This window comes from Camelus bactrianus, chromosome 22 (genome assembly GCF_048773025.1).
Source record: "Camelus bactrianus isolate YW-2024 breed Bactrian camel chromosome 22, ASM4877302v1, whole genome shotgun sequence".
In the NCBI taxonomy this organism is placed as follows: Eukaryota; Metazoa; Chordata; class Mammalia; order Artiodactyla; family Camelidae; genus Camelus; species Camelus bactrianus.
In genome coordinates, this window is record NC_133560.1 from 19,915,327 (window position 1) to 19,937,828 (window position 22,502).

General features: G+C 51.3%; 2 protein-coding genes across 5 annotated transcripts in view; both read right to left on the reverse strand.

The window, feature by feature from the left end:
- GATAD2A (GATA zinc finger domain containing 2A) overlaps window positions 1-2,483 on the reverse strand; it is a 92,528-nt gene extending 90,045 nt beyond the window's left edge. For 2 of the 3 annotated variants that reach the window (XM_074350343.1, XM_074350340.1), the window contains exon 1: window positions 2,153-2,483. The gene's annotated coding sequence lies outside the window, so the exon portion shown is untranslated. The remainder of the gene's footprint in view (window positions 1-2,152) is intronic. The other variant, XM_074350348.1, reaches the window with a different exon arrangement.
- Window positions 2,484-13,562: 11,079 nt separating this feature from the next.
- MAU2 (MAU2 sister chromatid cohesion factor) overlaps window positions 13,563-22,502 on the reverse strand; it is a 29,347-nt gene continuing 20,407 nt past the window's right edge. Inside the window, exons 13-19 of one of the 2 annotated variants that reach the window (XM_010972206.3) lie at window positions 22,248-22,331; window positions 21,136-21,185; window positions 20,857-20,934; window positions 20,532-20,643; window positions 17,785-17,875; window positions 16,848-16,975; window positions 13,563-16,481 (exon numbers count right to left, since the gene is read on the reverse strand). In XM_010972206.3, coding sequence (XP_010970508.2) covers window positions 16,407-16,481; window positions 16,848-16,975; window positions 17,785-17,875; window positions 20,532-20,643; window positions 20,857-20,934; window positions 21,136-21,185; window positions 22,248-22,331 — 618 coding nt within the window. In that variant the 3' untranslated portion in view covers window positions 13,563-16,406. Of the gene's footprint in view, window positions 16,482-16,847; window positions 16,976-17,784; window positions 17,876-20,531; window positions 20,644-20,856; window positions 20,935-21,135; window positions 21,186-22,244; window positions 22,332-22,502 lie in introns of both variants that reach the window. The other variant, XM_010972204.3, reaches the window with a different exon arrangement.

Below are 22,502 nucleotides of genomic sequence, written 5' to 3' on the forward strand. Positions count from 1 at the left end.
TATGTGGACACGAAGTGGTTACAAGTTACTCAGGTTTCAAACTGAGTTCATTCCTGTCCTTTGGACCATCTCTCAATGCCAGCATTCATCTACTTGGGCTCCAGAGAGCTCTGCGTTTGGCAAAACAGATAAAATTAGCTACTGGAGTGAACTTGGAATCCAGGGTGGGCCATTAAAAAAAAGTACACATGAGATTTGTAAAGGCCACGTAAAAACTTCCTTTGGGCCAGGCTGAAGTCATCTAAAAGGTAGAGAAATGAATTCAAATCCCCTGATCCTTGCCTCCCTTCCACCCTTCCTGGATCTAACGTGACCCGTTTCCTGCTTCTTGCCCTGCCTTCCAAACCAGAGTGGCCCACAAACTGAGGATTCTCTAGAGATCAAGGGGTAAATCAGAGGGCCTAGGGAGAGAAAACACAGCAGGAAAGCCTAAAGAAGTGTTTTTCTTCTCCTTTTTTTGGAGGAGTGGGAGTGTGGTGGGGGAAGTGAGTTACACTAGGCAGAGGGAGAACCGAGGGATGGGACAGGAAGTGGGTCGGTCCCACAACTTGAAAGTGTGATAATGGGGGGACAATGCCCCAGCCCTGTCCCTCCCACCTCTACACTCGCCTGACAACACTGCAGTGGCTTCATGGCTCAAAATGGAGTAACCAAGACCGTCATCTGGCAATAGCTCCTGCTCCCCTAAACCTAGCAGGTCTTAAAGAGTAAGAGAAAACAGCGTTTTTCGCCTGACTCCCAATTTTCCTTCCAGCCACACAATCCTCCAGGTCCCTGAAAGCTGAGGTAAAAGTTCAGAGAATATCCCTAATCTGGCATTCCAAGAAGACTGGGGTTGGGGGGCAGGGGGGCTTGAATATTTCTGATCCCTCCTTCCAGAATGGAGAGAAGTGGGTACCACCAACAGAAGTAGGGGAACCTTGAAGTTGGGGCTCCAAGGAGAACAGAGGGAAGAGTTTCTCCCTTAGAGACTCAGAAGGGGAACCTCAGGAAAGGGGGTATGTCCTCAGACAAGTGGAAGAGGAACCCCCGGGAATGCAGGGGGTCCCTTCAAAGAAATGAAGAAATCTACCGTGTCTTCCATCAGAGACGAGGTATCTTGGAACAGTGGAGGCACATTTCAGAGATGTGAGGAACCTAACAGGGAGTGGGACATCTCATATTAGGGAGAGAACCTCTGGAGATGCCTCTAAACATTGTGGCATCACAGATTAGCAGGGGACCCCCAAAACAAAAAAACTTTGGAAAGGTGGGAATGTTTCCTCAGACAAATAAGGATCCAATTAGACGTATGGGCATTTCAGAGTAGTGGGGGTGGGGGGCGCCTCAGGAAAATGGCGGTACTCATCAAAAAGTGGGGCTGGAGGAGAGAGTAATAGCTTGAGGGTAGAACGCGTCCTTAGCGTGCACAAGGTACTGGGTTCAATCCCCAGTATCTCCACTGAAAAAAAAAATTAGGGGACCCCATCAAAAATGGGGACAGCTCAGAAAAGTGGGGAACATTTCCAAGAAGGATTCTGACAGAAGAGCACCTCAGATTAGTTGGGGGATACTTGGGGAAAGAAAGAGATCACCCAAAGAAGTGGAGACAGAAAAGCAGTGAGAGCATCGCAGAAAGGCTGGGGGGGGGGACCTCTGAAAAGTGGGGGGGGACACCTTAAAAATGCAAGGGCGAAAAAGGAACACAGAACAGTGGGACAACAGCTCAGAGAAGCAAAGATCTCCTCAGAGAGGTGGGGGTCCCCCACAGAAGTGAGGGGGAGGGTCCCCTGGAAGCAGAGATGTCTCCTGAGAGAAGCGGGGGTCCCTCAGGGAAGCAGGGTATCCCCAGGGAGACGGGGTTCCCAGAAAGGCAGGGAGTCCCTCAGAGAACGCAACCCTTAGGAGAAGCAGGGGTCCCCTTAGAGAAGTTAGGAGGGGTAGTCTCAGAGAGGCGGGGCTCTCGGGGAAGTGGTCCCTCAAAGAGATGGGGGGGTCGCTCTGGGAAGGGAAGCTCCTCTCAAAGAGGTGAGGTCCCTCAGAGAAGCGGGTTCCCTCAGACAAGAGGGTCCACGCACTGGAGACGGCCCCCTGGAAGAAGCGGAAGCCCCTGAGAAGCCCAGGGCACCGGAAGCCGGGGACCCGCCACCGGCGGCGCCGGCCCCTCACTCACCGAAGTTGCTCAGTGCTTCTGCGGGTGGCTGCCGGGCCCCGGCCGGCCTCGGGTGGCGGGGTCTGGTCCGGTCCGCTCGGGTCCCGCGGCGGCAGCTCCCTCAGGTGGCGCCCGCGGCGGCGGCGGCGGCAGCGGCGACAGGACCACAGACGGTCGACGGACGGACTGCGCGGGCGACGCGGACCGCGTTCGGGCGGCGGGGGTGCGCGTGCGCGCGCCGGGGCGCTGACCCCGGGCGGGAGGAGCCGCTGCGCAGCGCTCGGAGCAGCCGCTCGGTCTCGCCGCACCGTCTCACACTGAAATTGCCCGCTTCGCAGCCCGGCTTCCCCGGTTGCTAGGCAGATTTCGTCTCGCACACTTCCGGGTTGAGACGCGTCTCACCGAGTGGCGGCGCCGCAGGCCAATGAGGTCCGGCCGGGGTTCCCGGGATCCGCGCCCCGGTGAGGGCATGGCCAGGCTCATGACGGACATCACCCAGCGGCCAATGAGCGCACGTGCCGGCTAGCCCTCGGGATCGCGCCGGGGGCCTGGGCGGACCCAAGGAGGCGGGATGAGGTGACTGACGGGCGGAAGGCCAATGGAAGAGTGGAGCGGGCCTCAGGTCCAGTCAGGGCGCTGAGGGGGCGGGACTTTAGGTTTGGGGCGGGAACACCTCAGGGGGCGGGGCCTACGGGACGCGTCAATCCGTGGTCGGCTAGCTCGGACACTGGAGGGGGGTTCCGCCGGGCTGCCCGGCGGCCGACAACTGGCTGGGCAGGGGGTTCCCCGCAGTGCTCAGCAGGGGCGCCCCACCCACAATGCACCGGAGGCTGTCTGGGCCGGGCGGGCGTGGGGCGGTTACGCCGGGAGGTAGGCGGGGCCGCATTAGGCGCGCTCTGAGGACACTGGGCGAGCTGTGGCCCGGCCTTGTTCCCGAGGGGTTTCGTTGCCTCTGGGCTCTTTTCTGTCTAGAGTCATGGGTTCTACTCTCTTCTGAGGAGAATCATGGGGATTCTTGCCCCCCAGCCCCCGTTCTGAGGAGAACCTTCAAGAATCTTGCCCCTGGCCCCTTCTGAGAAGAGTTTTACTGATTCATGCATGCGCTGCCCACTTTTATGAAGAGAATTGCCAAGAACAGAATGATTTTGTAGATTCGGAACTTAAGCTCTGTGCTCAGAGAAAACTTGTCGGGATTCCGACCCCTGTCCCCTTTGCTAAGGAGAATTTGGGGAATTCAGGGCCCGCTGCTTTTCCTGGAAGTCTTTAGGGGAACATACCTCTTTTCTGAGCAATGGTGGGGGTCACTGGGCGGCTCCCTCCCCTGAAGGGCAGTAGGGGCTGCATACCCCCGGCCTTCATTTCTGAAGAAAACTTGGAAAATTCCTAACTTGTCCCTCCTCCGACCATAGAAGAAATTTGGAACTTAAAGCACTCCTCTCTACAGAGAGGAATTGCAGGAGACTGATGGCCCCTCACCCTTTTTACTAAAGAATTGCCAGACAATTGTGCTCCCTGCGCTTTTTCTAAGCGTTAATTGAGTGTTGCAGGAGTTCCTCTTTTCCTAAGAACTGCAAGCATTTGACTCCTCTGCCCTAGAAAAGTTACCCATTTAGACCTCCTTCCCTTTATTTTTTTTTTTTTAGGATAATTTTCCAACAGCTACCTACTCTTTCCCAAGGATCAAATCTGTGGCCCTTCCAAATTGTGTCTCCTGTCAGTCTTTTCACCCCCACCTTCCATCTCTGCTGAGCGTGGCCCTTCCAAGAAGCATTCTTGCTTCCCACCTACCCTAGACAAAACTAAATAGTCACTCCAGACTCTGCTGTAGTATGCACCATGGCCTACCAGGTGTCGGAGGCCTTCACTTCTGTCTTCCTCCAGCTGGTCTGTACTCCTCTCCTCTCCTCTCCTAATTTACCCCCAAAGAACCCAGTCATGCCCTTCATAGGCAAACAAACATCCATTGAATCACAGGGGGAATGAATGCAGCGATGAGAAGGATCCACACATTGAGGATTCAATATGGCGAACTTTTATTGCCCCTACTTTGTGCATAGAAGCATGGGATCGAACTTGTGAGCCAAGATGAACACAATAAAGGACAATAGGCCTATTAGACAAGGCAGATTGTTATAATACCAATATCTCAGAGATACCAAGAATATGTCGTACGAATGTAGAGGAGGGAGTGATTAAATGAGATAATGGATGCAAAAGTGCTTTGTAAACCTTGAAGCAGTGTACCCGTGTAGAAAGGATTATTGTTATTGTTACAAGTGGGCTGACATTCCTGGAAGAAAAGTAAAAAATAAATTCTATTTTGAGCATCAGAGTGATGGGAGGTTGGCAGAGAGCTGTGTGATGCCTGACTCCCTGAATAAGCTCAGCCAGGACACAAGCAGCAAGACTGAGTCCTTGGCTAGGGAAGGAAGCCACTGGAAACATGAAGACACCATGTTCCCAGAGTGCCTTGTTTGCATGTCTGTTGTAGCACTTATCACATTCTGCAAGTATCTAAGATGGTCTGGGTGGACAATAAACACTTGGACTTTAGTGACTAGCAGAACTGGGGTCAAACCCACATCTGCCACTGCCTAGCTAGGCCAGTTACTTTCCTTAGCCATATCAGAAATGAGAACACCTGTCTCTAAAAGTTGCACTAAGAATTGTGAGTTCAAATTTCCTTGAATGGTACCTGGTGCGTGCGCAGTAGGGCTCAAGAGCTTTTTGTTTCATTCCAGGCACTAATCAAGATACTTTCCAAGAGCAAGAATCCAGCCTTATCATTTAAGTAATCCCTCAGTGCTTTTAGCTTTCTGAACTGAACCAGAAAGAAAGAGCAGCTCATTGTCCAACCACTTCATTTTACACATGAGAAACTGAGAGGCCCCAGAGGGCAACTGTGACTTGTTCACATCCCACTACTACTTTATGGCTGGATCCTAAACTTGCATGGACTTAATCTCACTGTGGGCCTATGTGTAGAAAGTTGAGAAGGAAGGAGCCCTGTGCCCTTGAGTCCTTGTGCAAAGCAGAGTCATGTAAGAACTCCAAATTCCCTGAGCCTTCTCTCTCTCTTAAGTAAGCTGTGAGAAGGTTCTAGACATAGCTCTAATAGAGTCCCCAAACACAAGAGAAAAGGGCAAGTGGGGGCGCTGACCAGGGTCAAGACCACCTAAATTAACTTTATCAAAGGGAAATTGCAAATGAAGTGAGGTTATTTCAGAACTACTCTATGTAATTTCCAGATCATTCCCTGGAAATGTCAGGACCTATAATTACATCTCACCTTTTTATTTTAAGAATGTACAGAATTTCTCAGATTCTCTGGAAAAAGGCATTGCCTGGAGGCAGAGATGTTGGATTAAGGGATGTCCCTGAAGTCTGGAATCCTAAGCATAAACAAGAGTCCCATTTGGCTGGAAAATTGTATCCTCAAAGAATCAAAGGCAAATGAGCATTCGTCAGAGAGAGAGAAATGCCCCACCAAAATGGATGACATGAGCACAGCTTCTGACATAAAAAAGAAAAGAAAAGCATGTGACCCATACCAAGGATGGGCTTTCCTTTCCATGGTGGTAGCAGTGATTGTATCTCTCAGCATCAAGGCGTGTCCCTTCCTGGGTCTGGGAAATCATGTGGGCAAACTGGCTAAGTGACATTCACATCCAAATAGGGAAATGGAAACTGAGCCAGGTGAATGCACAGGCGGCAAGAAGGCAGGGCCTCAGTGGTAGTTAGAAAAATGAGGACTTGGTGGGTGCCAGCCTGCAGAGACCTTCTCTTGGTGTTGTGGCCTTGGACAAGGAAGAGTGCCCACTGACAAAGAAGAATGACAGCTGGTTGATACCAGTGGGAAGGGTACTAAGTGCAGATATTAAAGCCCTCTAGTGTCACTCAATGACAGTAGCCACTCAGGTACACACAATAAAGCACTGTGAGGTTCACATATGTGAACTGAGTGTAGCTTTAGTGGTACTGGTTGACTAGACAATCTAGTATAGAGTCCAGTTGGAATTCAGGCATCCTTTCACTTTTTTTTTTTTTTTTTAATAGATCTTTAGGTCAAAAACCTGGACTAATAACAGATCTTACCTGGTTCTTATTGACACAATTAAGTGGAATTAGTGATAACCCTTTTCTGAGGCAAAAAAAAAAAATGTAGTGTATACCTACATGCCTGCAGCCTAGAAGATCTCTAAGCCAAAATGGTGACTTCCCCATCTAGGAAGAAAAGCATTTCTGATAGGAGAGACTTCATCTTAGACACGTGTGGCCACTATATGCAGAAAGGAGAAGTCGAATGGAGACTCACTGTTGCCCGTGGAGAATTCACCATGAGATTCTGTTGGATCTGAAGGCTTTTAGCATCCCAAACACGCACTTACATCTGAGCCTGAAACCCAGGTCAGGGCTTTCATCCTGCTGCATTTCACACCCTTCCCTCAACCTTTCTGTGCCTTTCTGTGCCCAGGGACTGAAGTGATTCCAAGTGGCATGTGTATCATGCCTGTGGTTGGAGCCCATTGCTTTCGTTCCCTCACCATTCTCTCCTCTTGTCAGGCTGGTGTCTAATCCTACCACTAAAATCTCTCTCAAGTTACTGAGAACTTAATGATCCCCCTTCTAGGAACTCTTCTTGGTGTGCATTTTCTCCAACCTGCAGCATCTAAAAGATACTCCCTCCTCCGTTGAAATGTCTTTCATTGGCTCCTGGGGAACTTGACTCTTCTGGTCTCCTGTTCAGTCTCCATGCAACTTCTACCTGGAAATTCTTCCAGGCTGTTCATCTCTTGCAACTCTTTGCCCTCTCTGTTTCTTCAGAGAATAAGTCCCTTGGTGGAGTGGGACTCTGTAAGAACTCCCAGATCTGTATTCCCATTCTACCCAAGTTCCTGTCTAGGGTGTCCTTTGCCTCCAGATAGTACCATGAAGATGTGACTCAAACCCAACCAAATATCACACCAAGGTTGGTATCTCTCTCTTTGACCCATCTCCCATTCTTTAAACTACCTGGCCTTTGTCATTCTCTTTTCTGCACCAGTGCCACTTTCCCAGTGTTCTAGACAGAAAGCGCTTAAATCTTTAGAGGTTTTTTAACGTCACTCTCCAAGCTCAAACTTAGTTGCTAAATGTTGTGAGGTGTCCCCTCACTTTTCTATCTACTCTTTTCAATTTCTTGTTACCACCCATACCTGGACTATTATGTGCAAACTATCAGACATGTACCACTCCTACTCAAAAAACTTTGATTTTTAGGGAGGCTGTATTGTGTTGCTTTTGTAATCAGAAAGAAAAAAAAATTAACTAGATAAAGGCTGAATCTTGGCTTGCCATTTGAAGCCCTCTCGTTGCCCCTCCCTTCACTACAGTTTCTTCCTGGGATGCTTCCTTCAGGAATGATACCTTACGCTGATTACTGCAAAATTTCCCACACTGAATTCCACTGGACATCAGAATGATTCAAGATATCAGTAGGGATTCTGTAATGAATTTCCCTTTAAAAATTTTTTTTCAACAAGAAGATTTCACTAAATTGTTAATATTAAGAATACATGTTGTTATGGTATATTCCAACCCCTCTTGAGCACATGCTGTTTCCTTTTTCTAAGAACACCCATTAATATCCTGGCGAACTCTTATTTGGTAGAACATGGTTCATGGTTTGAATGGGGCTGGTTCGGCTCAGCACGTTGCCCTTGTCTAAGCCAGCTTCTTCCTCCCTTACTGCATCGCCCTCTTTCAGTAGTTGTGTGAGGTCAAGGTACATTGCTCTGTTTTGGTGGGGAGATGATTGAGGCTCAGGGTTTTTTATTCAGCTAGAGTCACCAATAAATAAAACCAGAACCTAGGTCTGAATTCCAATTCTGAACAAAATCTCAGACTCCTGTAGAGCCTTTCTACCAGCTAGGGCTACGAGCATGTTGGTAACTAACATTTTCTTTTTGTAATCCTCGTTTTTGTGCATTTTGTATTAAGTGACCACACAACGTGGGTAGGCTGGCTTGCCTTTCTTTCTTCCATCTTTCTTTCTTTCTTTCTTTCTTTCTTTCTTTCTTTCTTTCTTTCTTTCTTTCTTTCTCTCTCTCTCTCTCTCTTTCTCTTTCTTTCTCTACTAGATAACACATTCTCAGAGGATAGAACAATGTTCTTCAACACACACATAGTAGACAAATACATTTAATATATACACGGCAGACTATGTTTAAACAATAAATGCCTGGATCATCTGCCTTTTCTGAATGCCTGCTCATTTCTCCCCCTTGGGTCCCCTCTTCTTGTACATAATACAATGTTAAGGACTGTCAGACCCAGAGGAAGTTCAGAAATCAGCTAGTCCATCTTCAACATTTGCCAGATGAGGAGCATGCAAAGAGCTTATGACTTGAGCAAGCTCAACAGCAAGGCGAGAGCCAAGCCGGTCTCTTGGCAGAGCCAGCCTGAATCTCAAAGACCACAGACACTCACTGCACCTTCGTGGTTGTTAAACTCCAGTGGCAGAACAGGCGGCGTCCTGTCTGCTGTCTTAAGTGGAATTCAGGAGTCCCCAGTGGGCAGTCATGGGCCGCGCCCCGTGGGTCACTTGTGTGCCTTTGTGAGGGAAGTTTCCTTGTCACTGCCCAGTTGCTTCCTGCCTCCATATTAAGGCCTCCAGACCAATCTGCGGGGAAGCAGCCATCAGGGCTCGCTGCCTTTGGCTTCCACCCAGACCAGGCCAGGCTCTTCCTGCTGCTGCTCGGCCTCTAACACATCTGCTCACCGAGGCCCTGGCCCTCTTTATGAGAATTTTCTCCTGGATTGTTGCCGAAACATAGACAAGAGATCTGGAAGAGGGAGACAGTACAACCTAGTACCTTCAGAGGAATTGGTTAGACATGAAGGTCAGAGTCTGGTGTGGCTTGGGAAAGAGATTAATTGGCTTAAAAAAATCTACCTTGGTCCCAAATTGTGACCTTGAACTGGTGATTCCTTTGGGTGCCCCAACGCTTGTCAGATGCCTACATGGCATCGATCAAAATGCCTTTGGTGTCCCTTGCATCACTAACATGTATCCTGTTGTGTGGGGAGGTTTCTTGTGGCCAGATATAGGTTCTGGCCTTTTTCATGAGAACTATGAGGAGAGGGGAGCATGCTTAGCACTCACCCATCATTCTCACCAAGGGTATGGCTGTGAGTAATGAGGAGGTGAAGTTTTGAAGGTTGGAAGAATCCAGAGAGAGATGATGTGGCCATGGGCTCCTCATCTTATCTTGGGGACTGAGTTGATGCTGCCATGGGGTCTGTCTCTGTGCAAAGCCCACCTGGCCCTGTACCCTGCAGACAAGGTACAAGGGTGTCCCACAACCAGGGCAACCCCGGGCATGACCTGTGGCTATTCCAGAACACAGCCAGGGAGGGGCAAATAATCCCTGAAAAATAATCTCCTTAAGTCAAAGTTTTAGGTCTCAGGAAAACTAGATGCTAAGAGAGAAACAGATCCTATGAAAGAGGGATTTGGGTGTGGCCCTGCTGGGACTTCCTTCTGTTGATGCCAGAAGACAGAGGAATTTTCCGCAGGCAGGAAGAACTTCTTGGAGAGATGAGGTCCCTTTTCTTGGGGAGGGGGTGTCTCCAGAAACAGCACGGTGGCCACTGGGCAGGGTGTTAGGGGTACAGTACTCATTTTGGGGACCCAGCTCTGAGGCATCTACTCTGGTTAGTTCCTGGTAGTGTCAGGGGCGCTCTGGCTATTGGTCACCTACTGTTGGAGTCCATGTTATTCATGGGGGTTAGTGACCACATCTCTGTCACTGTCACCCTCTGACCCACACCCCTGCCTCAGATTCAGCCATATCTGCACCACCTCCACCCTTGAGTTGGGTTCCAGGATGTGGGCCTAGTTTAGAGGGGAGAAGAACCTGAGGGGACCCAGGGATTCGAACCCTCGCCTGGACAAGGGGCCTCAGTCACTTTGCCTATATCGATCAATGTCCTCTTGGACATGACCCAGGCATCAGCTGTGTTTGAGATGGCAGCGGGCACGGGCGGCAGCCCCTGCCTTCTGGAACGCCACAGGCAGTCCCAATGCACACCCAGCATCTTATCTGGACTGGCCAGACTTGAGGGCTGGCCGATTTCCTCCCCATGGTCTTAGTGGCTGTGTAGCAGAAGCTGGAAGTATCATCCAGCTCCCACTGGTTTGGCTGAGGGAGGTCTCCCCTCTGTCCTGTCACAGAGCCCCCAACCTGTCTCCTGGTTGTTCCATCCTACAGTGTGCTACTCCTCTCACAGGCAGACCAGCACTTGCTCATTTGAGGTCCATCATAGAGCTCCCTATAGAATGTCCACTCCCTGAGGGCAGGGACTTTGTCTGGTGTGCTTCCTGCTGTGTCCCCAGCACCCAGTAGGTGCCAAATAAATGTTTGGCGAGTAAATGAGGGAATGGTGTAGGCCTGACACTTGGAGAAACACAGAGATCAGCATGTTACAGGAGGGGAACTGAGAGGCCTTGAGGTAAAGGTCAGTCCACATCCTTGCAGATGAGGACAGAGCCAGGCTACATTGGAGTCTGGCAACATCCAGCCCAGCCTTCCTAGCCTGCTTGTCCTGCCAAGTGGGGACACTGCCCAGGGTGCCCACGCCCCCTGGTGGCTGAAGATGGAGGGGCCGGGCCAGCAGCTGCAGCTGGTGACACACGTAGATGACAGAGTGGTAGATACACTTCCGGTTCACGACGTTACTTCTGAGCAGTTTGTACTTAACCCTTTGAACCCTGTAGTAGTGAGACATCCTTCAGGGCCACACAGACCGTTGCTCTGGACAGAGCAAGCCTAACTGCAGATGGAGCCTGAACTCCAAGTTGCATAGACACTAGATGTTCAGAATCGTGGTTAGAAGTGACACTCAAAGCTAAACAAACACACGCTGACAAAGTGGACCATCTCTAGGGATCTGTTTCAGAGAGCTTTTCTGTATACAGATAGGAATGGGACAAACAAATGCTGATCTGTCTTCCACAAACTCCTAATTTAGTATAAGAATGTCGTGATTTTGAAAATTACATTTGTTGTCACAGCTCTAATGCATTGAGATTATTGTATTTTTCATAAAGCATCACTGCAATAGTCCCTTTATTTTTGAGTCTTTGCAAAACAAGTATCAAAAATATCAAAGTACCAAGAAAATAAACTTCACATAGAAATGAATCTTTTCTTCTTTTCCCAACCAATCGCAGTGTAATCTCATCACATGAGTATGAATTTGTGGTGAGATAAACTTTTAACTTGTCAGCAATCCCTCCTCCCCTCCCCAACCCTCTGGGAATGAGCAGCAGCCCTTCCTAGAGCGTTGGGGAGGGGGCCCCCATGGCCCTCAGGGTCTAACTCCCTCGCCCACCCAGCCTCCGCCCCTTGTCCCCAGTGGGGTGGGGGCCCCGCCTTACTCTGACCCCAGCAGGGGTTAGTCTCCAGTTGGCAGCTCTGAGCTGACTGGGATTGTACTGGGGGAAGAAGATGGCGTGGTTCAAATCAAGGACGATGTTAAGTGCTGGACACACTGGAACATGGTAGGACTCTCCCTAAATAGCTTTCTTTGTGGGGAAATGTAAATCCAAAGAGCTCAAGGAGGCCAAGGAGGGAAGCCAATACACATCAGGAATATTTTAAACTCCCAGGCCCCCATCAGCTTGTGGGGGTAAGGTCAGGATTCCCTGCAGGATGTCAGGGACTTGTTGGTATTTCTGGGGGGGGAGGGGACCCAGCCACAGTGACTGGGCATGCTGACACTTGCAGTCATTGTGGGCGGGAGTTCACGATGGCATCTGCTGAACCTGTCTGGAGTTGGGCCATGCACACTTTCATCTGGGCTGCCCTATGGACCCACCCACTATGTGGTAGGCCTGGACCAGGACATTCCCCAGTGTTACCCAGTAGCCACAGGGAGAGTGCCCCTGGCAGGGGGACAGCTGGGAATGACCACAGAACATTCTGAGACCATTCAGGGAGGAGGTTGGGCAGCATTTAGGTGGGAGACATGACTGGGGCTCAGACAGATGGCAAAACGGCTAGGAATGGGCAGAGTGACCTGCAGGATTTCTGAGGATTGGGGCTGTGTGTCTAAGACTAGTAGTGACCCCTTCCCCAGCCATTTGATGCTCAGGCCAGCTGCCCTGGCCACCTGCTATCCTCTGTGAAGCCTGTTCCTGTCCTTCCCTCAGCCCTGTGGACACTTCTTGGCTGAGTTCCTGTCACCTGCTTTCCAAGTGTGTTTTGCAGACCCCAAGAGCTTCTGTGCACCATGTCACTATGCTGGGGATCATTTCAGTCAGGGCTGTGTCAAATCACTCTCACATCCAGTGGCCCACAGTTCTGACCTGGGACCCTGGCCCAAAGGAGTCCTCTGATGTGCCCCTGGAAGGGAGCAGTCAAGGCCACCTAGACGTCATCTTGGGGCACAGGAACAAGAGCAACATGAGGCTTTTGATGCAACATGGGCAGCAGCCTGGCACCATCCATGCACATTAATAGCAGGGCACAACCCAAGAGAAATGAAAACACGCATTCAAACAAACAAACAAAAATGTACATGCACACTCACAGCAGCACTACTCACAATAACCACAAGGGGGAAGCAACACAGAGCCCATCAATGGATGAATGGATAAATGTGGTCCATCCATCATCCAACAGAACATTATTTTGCCACAAAAAAGGAATGAAGAACTGATAGGAGCTAAACGTGGAAAAACACAAGCTACAATATGGAAAAGATGTTAGCCTCAGTGAAAGAAGCCAAACACAAAATGACATGTTACGTGATTCCATTTATATGAAATGCCCAGAACAGTCACATCCATAGAAACAGAAAGTAGGTTAGTGTGTGTGGGGAGGCGGGGAGCACTGGAGGAGGGGAATGGGGAGTGACTACTAATGGAGATAGGGTCTCCTTTTGGGGTGATGAAAACGCTCTGGAACTAGACAGAAGTGCTGGTTGTACATGGTGAATGTATTTAATGCCACTAAATTATAAATATTAAATGTTAATTTTACATTACGTGACTTTCACTTCAAAAAGGAAAAAGCAAAAACAAAACTGAAAAAAACCCACATGAATGCTGGCCCACGTGTTTTCTAACAATACAGGGACTAGGACACCAGGCGCGTGAGGAAGACTGTCTGGCAAGCACCAGGAAGAGACAACGCCGTGGGCCTGTGTGCAATGTCTCAGGGTTCCCTCCCCTCTAGGCAGGGCTGGACTGAGGCATATCACCATCAGAGAGGAAGAAGATTCAGGTTTCCATCAGGTCGGGCAGTCCAGCATAGGGGGGCTCTGTATCCTCACACCCTGTAGGTTAGAGCAGAAGTCCCTGCGGCCCTGCTGGGTGGGTGGGGAAGGTCAGAGTCCCTGGGGCAGCACATGTGAGGGGTAGACAGCACAGCAAAGACACCGTGAGTGATGGCTCCTGCAAGTTATTTTACTCTGAATATATAGCAAAAGAAATCTACAAACGAGAAGCTATGTTCTATGGTTGTATCTTTTAAACAAGGTTTTATATTTACAATTTTTTTTTCCTGATTAAAAGCACCAGCTGAAGTTACAGGCTGCTAAAAATAGAAGATATTACAACAAATGCATTAAAAGACATTATGCCAAACATACTTAAAATTCTTTTAAGGATAAACAAAGACAACACAATCAATGTATTTACCTACTGTGCCAGGCAGCCCTTTCTGATTTCCCTGCCTGTGTTCCCAGTTAGCGGGATGGGGAGTGCTTACCCCAGGGAGAGGACCCTTGCCTCTCCCATCGGTGACTGTGGTGACCCAACTGGGGGGAGGCAGCTATGTGTCAGGTGCCTCCTGGATCAGTGTTCCCAGACCCAGAGGCCCTGAGGGCCACCACTGCTGATAAGAGGAAGTGGGAGAAGCACACAAGGGGTCTGACCCAGCTTTCAGTAATTTACCTGCCAACAGGAATCTTTCTGCTACTCCCTCACAACCCTGTATGCTGAAGGATCTGGAGCTTTTATTTATGTTTTCTTCTTAACACTTAGCTATATAGCATTAGGTGTAATGTCTCCTTGGGGGCTTGCTTGCTGCCTGTCTTCAATTCTTACGATTGAGAAACTGTGAGGCACTGAATTTGGACTCACAGGAAGGTATTTATGACAGCTTTATGTAATTGAAAGGTGCTGCAGCGAAGGGGAGGTTCAAAGCTCACACATGCACACATGCCCATACACGCGGTTTGGCTGCCATAAATCTAGAGTGGAATATTAAATATTGAGTACTGAATTTTTAACTGTAAACTTAAGAACTTATCCTTAACTTTACATATACATAGATAACAGAGTGGTCACTGAAAGCACTTCAACATCAGGACAGACGTTAAGTTTTGAGGTTCTTAACGTCAACAGCTCTACGTACAAAATGCCCTAAAAGCAAAGAAAGGCTTAAATAAATACGCAGAGACAAACATGATGTAAAGCGTGATCGAAGAAATGTGGGTCGGAAGAGGTCGGACAGTGTGGGGTCTGGGCCTGCAGATGCAGTTGTAGTGAGACCGGGGCTCTGTCCCTTGGGTGGAGGAGAGGACCTGAGGGGCACCCTCGAGCGGGGAGGAAGACAGGATGGGGACAGCTTGTAGTCAGGTGTCACACCCTCCTTTGCAGGCCTCAAAGGCCCAGGGGTGTCATCGAGGGGGCAGCCACATGGAGATGGGACAGCGCCAGGCTCTTTTGGGTGACCCAGGATGACACAGAGGGGGCAAGTCCCCTTAGGACTAGACTCAGCCAGCTGTCCCTTCAACTGGTGGTTCACTTGTGTGCCTGTTGCTGGCCCCCAAGTGAGTAGCATAGCCCCGATGCAGGCCTGGTGAGGGCAGTGGCCCAGGGCAGGGAGGCCTGCTGACAGCCCTGCCTGTGGCTAAGGCACACCCAGGCCTCAGGGCCCAAGCAGCTGACCTGAGCGATTCCAACATTCCTTCCGTCACAGACACAGGCTTCGAGAGGCAGCCCTCACAGTGCTGGGTAACAAGACTTGAACCAACAAACAGCCCTGACTAGCAAAACCACTCACCATCCCTCAGCGGGGAGATGCTCCCAGGAGCCAGAAGCTAAAGGGGGCCTTGACTGCCTCCAATGCCACCATCACCTGGGATCCCTCCTCAAATATCCAAGAGGAATACAGAACCAAGAACCACTGACTGGGCCTGGCAGAGCCTCCTGGGGTCCAGCTTAAGAAGAGGTTTCAATGCTGCCCTGAGACCAGGGCAGGGAGGTCTCCTCCTCCTTCTCCCTGAAAGCAGGGCAGGGGGCCAAGGAAGCTGCTGCCTGCAGGCTGGCGGAGCTTCAGGCATCTGCAAATGTTCTGCAAAGGAGGCTGCAGAGCTGACAGAAAGCAAGCCTCTTTGATCTGGCACCCTGAATTGGGCTAAGGAAGGTCCTCTCCTTCTCCCCTGCTTCCTGCCCCACATTATGGACACTGACAGGGGAAGGCAGCTGGTGCAAACACAGGCTCCAGCTCTGTGAATTACCTCACACATACACACGCACGCATACACATGCACGCACACACATGCACACCCCATACAAGCACGTGCACTCCCATGGCTGGACAGTGAATCCAGTCAAGGTGCAGATGTTTGGAAGCCAAGTTCCTGGGTCCCCCAGAGTCCTTAACCAGAGGCCCCAGCTCTCAGAAGGATGGACACTGGAGAGAAAGGCAAGCTGGGAAAAGCACTGTTGTGAGACACGCATTTTTTGCGCAATTTCTTCTTCCCTCTAATTTTGGGACAGAAACTGGTGTCTTGCCTTTAGGCACTGTAAGCTGCCATGAGCAAACACTCTAGCCCAGCATAGAGGTCTAGGCGATGGAAGTTGTGGTGATACCCTGGGGGCACCAACTGTCTCGGCACGCAGGATCAGGACCTAGCCAGTGGCTGGCACCCCAGTCCCCACCCAGAAACACTCCCTCGAAGATGACTCAGATGTAAAAGCAGGATGGGCAGTTCAAGTCCACTCTGAAGGATGGTTCTGCAAAGTCGACTCCAACATCCCACCTGCAGGCCTTGGATCCTGGTACGTGGCAAGAATGGCCAGCAGGCCCTTCCTGGGAGGACAGGAATCAGCCCTCTGCACTCCCCAGGGACTTGGAAGCTCTGGAGACAGTCAGGAAAGAAGCCTGGGGATGGTCACGCCAGCACGCCTCCAAGGAAAGCTCAACTGCTGTCTGGGTGGAAGTCAGGGACACACCAGGTCCCACGGAGGCCCCGAGAAGCTGAGTGGCCTCCAGGGGCCTCACAGGAGGCTGGCCAGGCTGGTGTTGGGTCCATTCTGAGCTTGGAACTGCACAGGGGGCGGGCCGTCTGTCCACTGCAGGAGGGAGAGGACACACAGGTGAGGTCCTTCCTAGAGAGGAGCAGGGGTACGCTGGGCTGCATGTCTGCACCTGGAATACTGCCCTCCTTGGGCTGGTCACCAGCCAGGGCCCTCTGTCTTCCACACTCAAGTCAGATGAGACCCCAGGAAGCAGCCTGAATCATGTGGTGCCATTTTGCCCATCCAAGGGGGCTCCTGAGGCCAGGCTAAGTTAGGAATTGTTGGAGAGATGCAAGGAGATGGTCGCCAAGTGTGTACTTCCCGCCTCAGCAGCGTGCCCCCCGGGCTACAGGCCAGGTGAGCTAGCCCCGAGGAGCCAACCAGCACCCCCATTTCATATCCCTCACCCCATGCCCATACCGTGATAAGGTTGTGCTCAGGGAGGCTGCAGGCCTCGATGTGGTCCTGGAGCAACTGCTGCGAGAAGTTCTGGTGCATCTGGGCGGCTTCATGGGCATCCATGGCATTCCCACAGGCCTTGTTCAGGTCTGAGGGTGGGATACACGCACAGGATGGGCCTGCTTTGGCCTGCCACCACACCCATGCCCTCCCCTCAGGTATGGGTGGAGTTCTAAGTCAAACCCCAGCTCCACCAGTGGGTTTCTGTGTGCCTGGAGCATCACCTGTCCTAAGCCCTGTCTCAAGGTCAGCAAAGCCTACTTGCCAGCAGCCCTCACATGTGCCCTCCTATGTTCCTGTGTCATATGTCCTTGGAGGTGGATGAGCAGCAAGGCCCACAGGGGCAGATACAAGGGTTGGTGGGGCAGTGAAAGCTGGCCCTCCCAGAGATCTCTTGGCTAGCTCTCGGGCGCCCAGGGGCTAGCTGGGAGCAAGGCACCCAATGCTCACTTATGAGGCAGGACGACTGCAGATGTGAGCAACCTGTCCTCTACCTCCTCTCCAGGGCTCTGGTTATGTCTCTGGACTTTAGTTTCACAATCTGTAAATGGGGGAGCAGCAGTAACAACAGTGACACCTGCTGAGTGCTCTCCCTGTACTGAGAGCATCCTTCCATTCATGGGAAGGAAACTGAGGCCAAGCACCAGGGCTCACAGCCCAAGTCTTCACCCACATGCCAAGGACCAGCCCTGTGGGTCCTAGAGAGACTGAATCAGACCCTGTGTTGATCTCACTACATGAATGAGCCTACTGCCCTCAAACAGGGCCTCCTGAGAAGCCTGAGAATGTGCTAGAACTGGGGCTGTGGCCTGCAGAGGTTCAGTCTGAAGCAGAGGCGAGCGGGGCTTACCCAGCATCTTCTAGCCTTAGGCTCTGCCCAGAAGTCCTGATCTCTTACCTCTTAGCAGGGCTGATGACCACAGCTGCACCGACATGTCTGGAATCTTGCTGGCCAGCTGCATGGCCGGCACCACCATGTTGTTACTTTCCTGTCAATCAAGAGCAGCAGGAAAGTTGGGGGTGGCTGGGGCTGGTGGCAGGGACAGCTTGGGCCCCACCTGTGACCTCCTCCTACAACCTGGCAAATTTCTACTCCTACTTCAGAGCCTATCTCAAATGGACCCTCTCTGAAGTATTCCTCGACCGCCTCGGGGTAAAATAAACTGCCCCCACTCCTTGACTCTGCATGTGCCTCCTCACTGGGACACAGCCACAGGCAACTCTATGTGTCTTTCTAACTGGAGAAAAAAGGCACTGGTGGCAGTCATCTCTGGACCCATATCAAGAGTCGATTAGAAATACAGATTCAAGGGTCCCAAGGCTGAGAAGAGGCAGCAGTCTGTCCTGGTCGGAGTGATAAGGGCTAAATGGACAAAAGAGAGAAGCTCCTTTTACATAGGAGCCAGCTCTTGTAGGAAGCCACTTCAGACACATGGGGCTGTGGGGCACCAGGATGTGTTAACCCTCTAACCCTGACACCACCATGTGACTGCAACAGTGCCACCCCTCTCAGTCCCCAGGATTAGCTGAGCGAGAGCCACTGGGGGCTGTAAACTCCCATCCTTGACCCTACAGTGACCAGCAGCATTGCTTTCACTCCATCCAACCTACAGACCACAAGCCTGCTGGCCTAAATGTTGGGTTCAGAGAGAACTCCCCATGTGGCAACCCCATGCAGCCCTGGGGACACTTATAACATAGCCCAGAGACATATAAATCCTTAAAACCAACTCTGGAGGACCCAGGTTCAACACAGCCAGGTTGTCCAGGGTATGCCTCCACAGTGACGCAAAAGTTCAATGACTTTATGCTGCCCCCTGGCCAGCACCTTGAAGATAAGCTCCAGGTGGGTCTCAGAACTTTTCAAAATTGAAACAAACCCTTTCAAGACCTCAGAATGTACAGCAGAACAGAAAAAACTACTCTCTTCCTCCAGACCTGGGGCTGGGCCTCGGGAAGCTGCCAGGAGGAAGAGTCCCCTTTGGCTCTCCCAGGCAGGCTCCCCCATGCCAGTCTGGGGCTGCCCGCACAGAATCTGGTTTCAGAGATTGGTGTGATCCTGACAGGTGGCCTGCATGAGGCCATCCACAAAACTGGCAATGCCTGTGGATGCTCTGGCCTGGCAGGCCCAGGGCAGGCTGTGTCTGCCCCCAGACCTGGAGTAGTGTGAGGCAGGGCCTGGATTTGAGGGCTCTTGGTAGCTCCATGTTACCCAACATGGGCCCGGGTACACAGGGAGCAGGGAAGGTTCCCAAATAAGCTCTGTAATTCGCTCTGGGACTGCTCTGAACATGAACCAGAAGCCACAGCTGAAGAGCTGTTCTGCCCATCCTGCTCCACTAAAGGTGGCTTCTGGAAGCTTCTGAACAAACAAGACCAAGCCTGGGTCTGCAGTTTGGGGCTATGTGACCTTAATCTCCCCATTCAGAAATGTAATCACAGCCACACACTGACATACAAGGCAGGCAACCTGCACTTAGTGGGGCCTCCTGCTGAGCCCTCTGTCCCTGTTCAACACCCAGTTGCACACTGAGGTCACTGCCTTCCCTGTTGCTCAGTGACTGGGGTGTTCTAGAAGGAGTGGAGCTACATTCAGAAGGGAGAACCCAGTACTGGTCCTCCTCCTTTCAGGGTGGTGATGATCCCAGAATTCAGGCCACAGCTGCAGGGCATATTGCCCTCGCAAATGCCTGTCACACGAATGCGGGGAGGTGGGATGCTCTATGCTCATCAAAAAAAACCTCATTCTTCGGAAGTCCTGGGGTTTGATCAGATGAAATTTTATGGGCCAAGACAAGTGCCCTACATTATCTATCCCATGAAAACAGCTAAAGTGACTTTGGCTAAACTATGGAGCTGATATCACTTAAAAATTCTCATTGCCATTAAAAAAAAAGCTCTGACACAGTGGTGCAGAAAAAGACAAGATACAAAATTATAAAATGGCCTGATAAAACCTACACATGGGCAGGGGTGGGCAATGGAAAGATCTGGGAGACAGTAAGCACCTGATGATTTCCTTTGTGTCTCAGACTTTCTATGATGAACATGACATATTTTATACCGATAAATATTTTCTTAAAAAAATTGAAGACCTTGTGAGGTTGATGGGTTAGAGCAGGCAACAATGTACACACCTAGGTGGGGAGAGTCAGCGTCAACTGATCACATCAGAGACTAGCTGGTATGGGTGGGGACCAGCTCCAGGGGGCACTGTTGGTGAGGGTGACCATATGTGATGGGCAGAGATGGAATCCTTGGGATTGTGGCTGAGAGGACATACCTCTTCACCCCCAGGTATTAACACAGAAAGGGGAACCTGCTTTTAGTCTTGCCAGCTCTGGGCAGCCTGACCAGCTCTAGCTCCACCGAGCCCTGGGGTTTTGCTGAACTACTGCCTGTGGCCAACACTGGCCCCATCTGCACAGAGATGCATCCTCCAGGAATCCCAAACTCCCCCAGCCCTGCCTGGCCAGGCTGCCTCTGCCCTGGCTGAGCCTAATGGAACAATGGGGAGCGAGGGGTCACTGAGATGTGATCATTCCAGGGCACAGAATGGGAGGCGCTCCGCTGCTTGGTGCCCCCTCATGCCTCACTAAGCACCACACCAGCTCACTGTCCCTCAGCCTGGCCCCCAATACTCACCCTATGGTTTCCCAACACATAGAAGATGTGGCCCAGGAGCACAAGGGAGCAGGCTGTAAGCCGGTTCAGGTCCTCTGCATTGGACATCTTCAGGGTTTCCCGCAGAAATCGCCTACGTGAGAACAGACACTGAGGCCCCATGGGGAGGGCTTTGGGGAGGAAAAGGCTGCAGTGGCCTTGGGGCCCTGAGCAGAGCCTGCCTGGCGAGGGATGGGAAGGGTGGGACAGGGGACCTGGGCATGTGCTGTTGGGAGAAGAGAAACACCCAGTGAGCCAGGCCGGGAGGTACCGGGTATGGGGTCGCCTGCCCTCTCCCAGTACTCACTTGGCCTCATTATAGCGTCCCTGGAAGAAGGAGAAGAGCCCACGCACGTAGAAAGCGGCTGCTCGGAGGCAGTGCGAGCTGAGGGGAGAGCGGAGTATCACACCTTGGTGGAGTTTTTGTGAAAGCAGCAGATTTACAAAAGGGGAGTGGGCAGGGTGTGTGTGAGGCATTGGGGTACATGGGGCAGTCTGGCACCCCACGAGTGCTCACATCACCCCAAAGAGGAGAGAAAGCACAAGATAGTTGGTAAAGTGGAACTTGGGGCCTGGAGTCACCTACCTGACAGGGAAACTGTGGTCTGGATTGATCCTCTCCAACAAACTGTACAGCTGTGAAAGAAACATCTGCAAGTTAGGATGATTCCACATTTCTAAGCATGAGAGAGTCTGGCCCCAAATATGCTAGTAAATTGACTAGGGCTGCCTGCAATTTCCTGACCCAATCTCACAGCACGTGCCTTTACCTAAAATCCCCTGCCTGCGAGCAACCTTCTGGGGGAAGAGGCAGGACCTGCAACAGCGCAGACATTTTAGGTCCTCTTTGGCTGTTGTATGGAGGGAAGGTGGGGGATGAGGGCTGAAGTGGGCTGAGGCTGCATCCAGTAACCCCTACAGTTTGTTCAGGAGGCGGACACTGGGGTCAGGGCTAGATACAAGGGAGCCAAACTCCTCTGAGACCCACCAAGGCCATACCAGGCCCTCATGACCCTGCCCACTGTGCTTCCTGACTGCTGGAGCAACGGACTGGGCTTTCTGCCCAAAGCATCCAAACCAACCAAGAATCTGGGGGGTCAGCCAGACTTTTTATAGCCAAGAGATGATAGTGGCCTGAACTAAAAAAATGAAGACAGCGGGGGTAGAGACAAGTGGCCGAATCTGAGATACTCCACAGGCAGGATCCCAGGGCTGGAGGGTAATCACAAGGCTAAGGGGATGTTACAAGGGGAACCCTGTGTTAGGGTACTCATCCTGCGAGGCCAAGCTCTAGCCTACCTCCCCACCCCAGGAGGCTGGGACACCATACGAACCTAGGAGTCTAGTGTAGATGGCTGCCCAAGCTGTTGCTCCTCAGAACTGAGCTATAAGGCCTCACTAACTTTCTAGAACAGACAGCTCAGGGTAGAAGAATTTGGTTTTTTTTCCTGGGGGATTCAACAAAGCTTGGCTGGTTTTCGGTAAGGAGAAGTGTTAATTGGCTACAGAAATGTTTCTGTCCTAGACTTGAACTCCCCCAGCCACACCTGTGCTCGGACTGCATGGAACCCCTTGTTGGAGGGCAAATACCCTGGGGTTGCTGAGGTTTGCTGGTGCCCAGGAGAACACCCCCAAACACCCGCCTCCAAGTAAGAGTTGAAAGAAAGGATACCAAACATGAAGCATGTCACCTACTACCTCTTGGTGTCTATTTCCTTCCCGTATATACACACTCGCCAGGTTGGTCACGATGAAGGCCCACAGCTCCTGGTGATTGGTGAGCTGGAATGGAGACACAGGGCATTAGGGGGCTGGGCACAGTCAGGTCACCTAGGGGCTGCCTGGTGACATCAGAGCCACCCAAACACTCCAGAGGCTACCTTGGAATCTCCTTATTCTTTCCATTCCAAACATACACTCCTTGCCTCCTGAACCCAAGGACAACAAAACTGT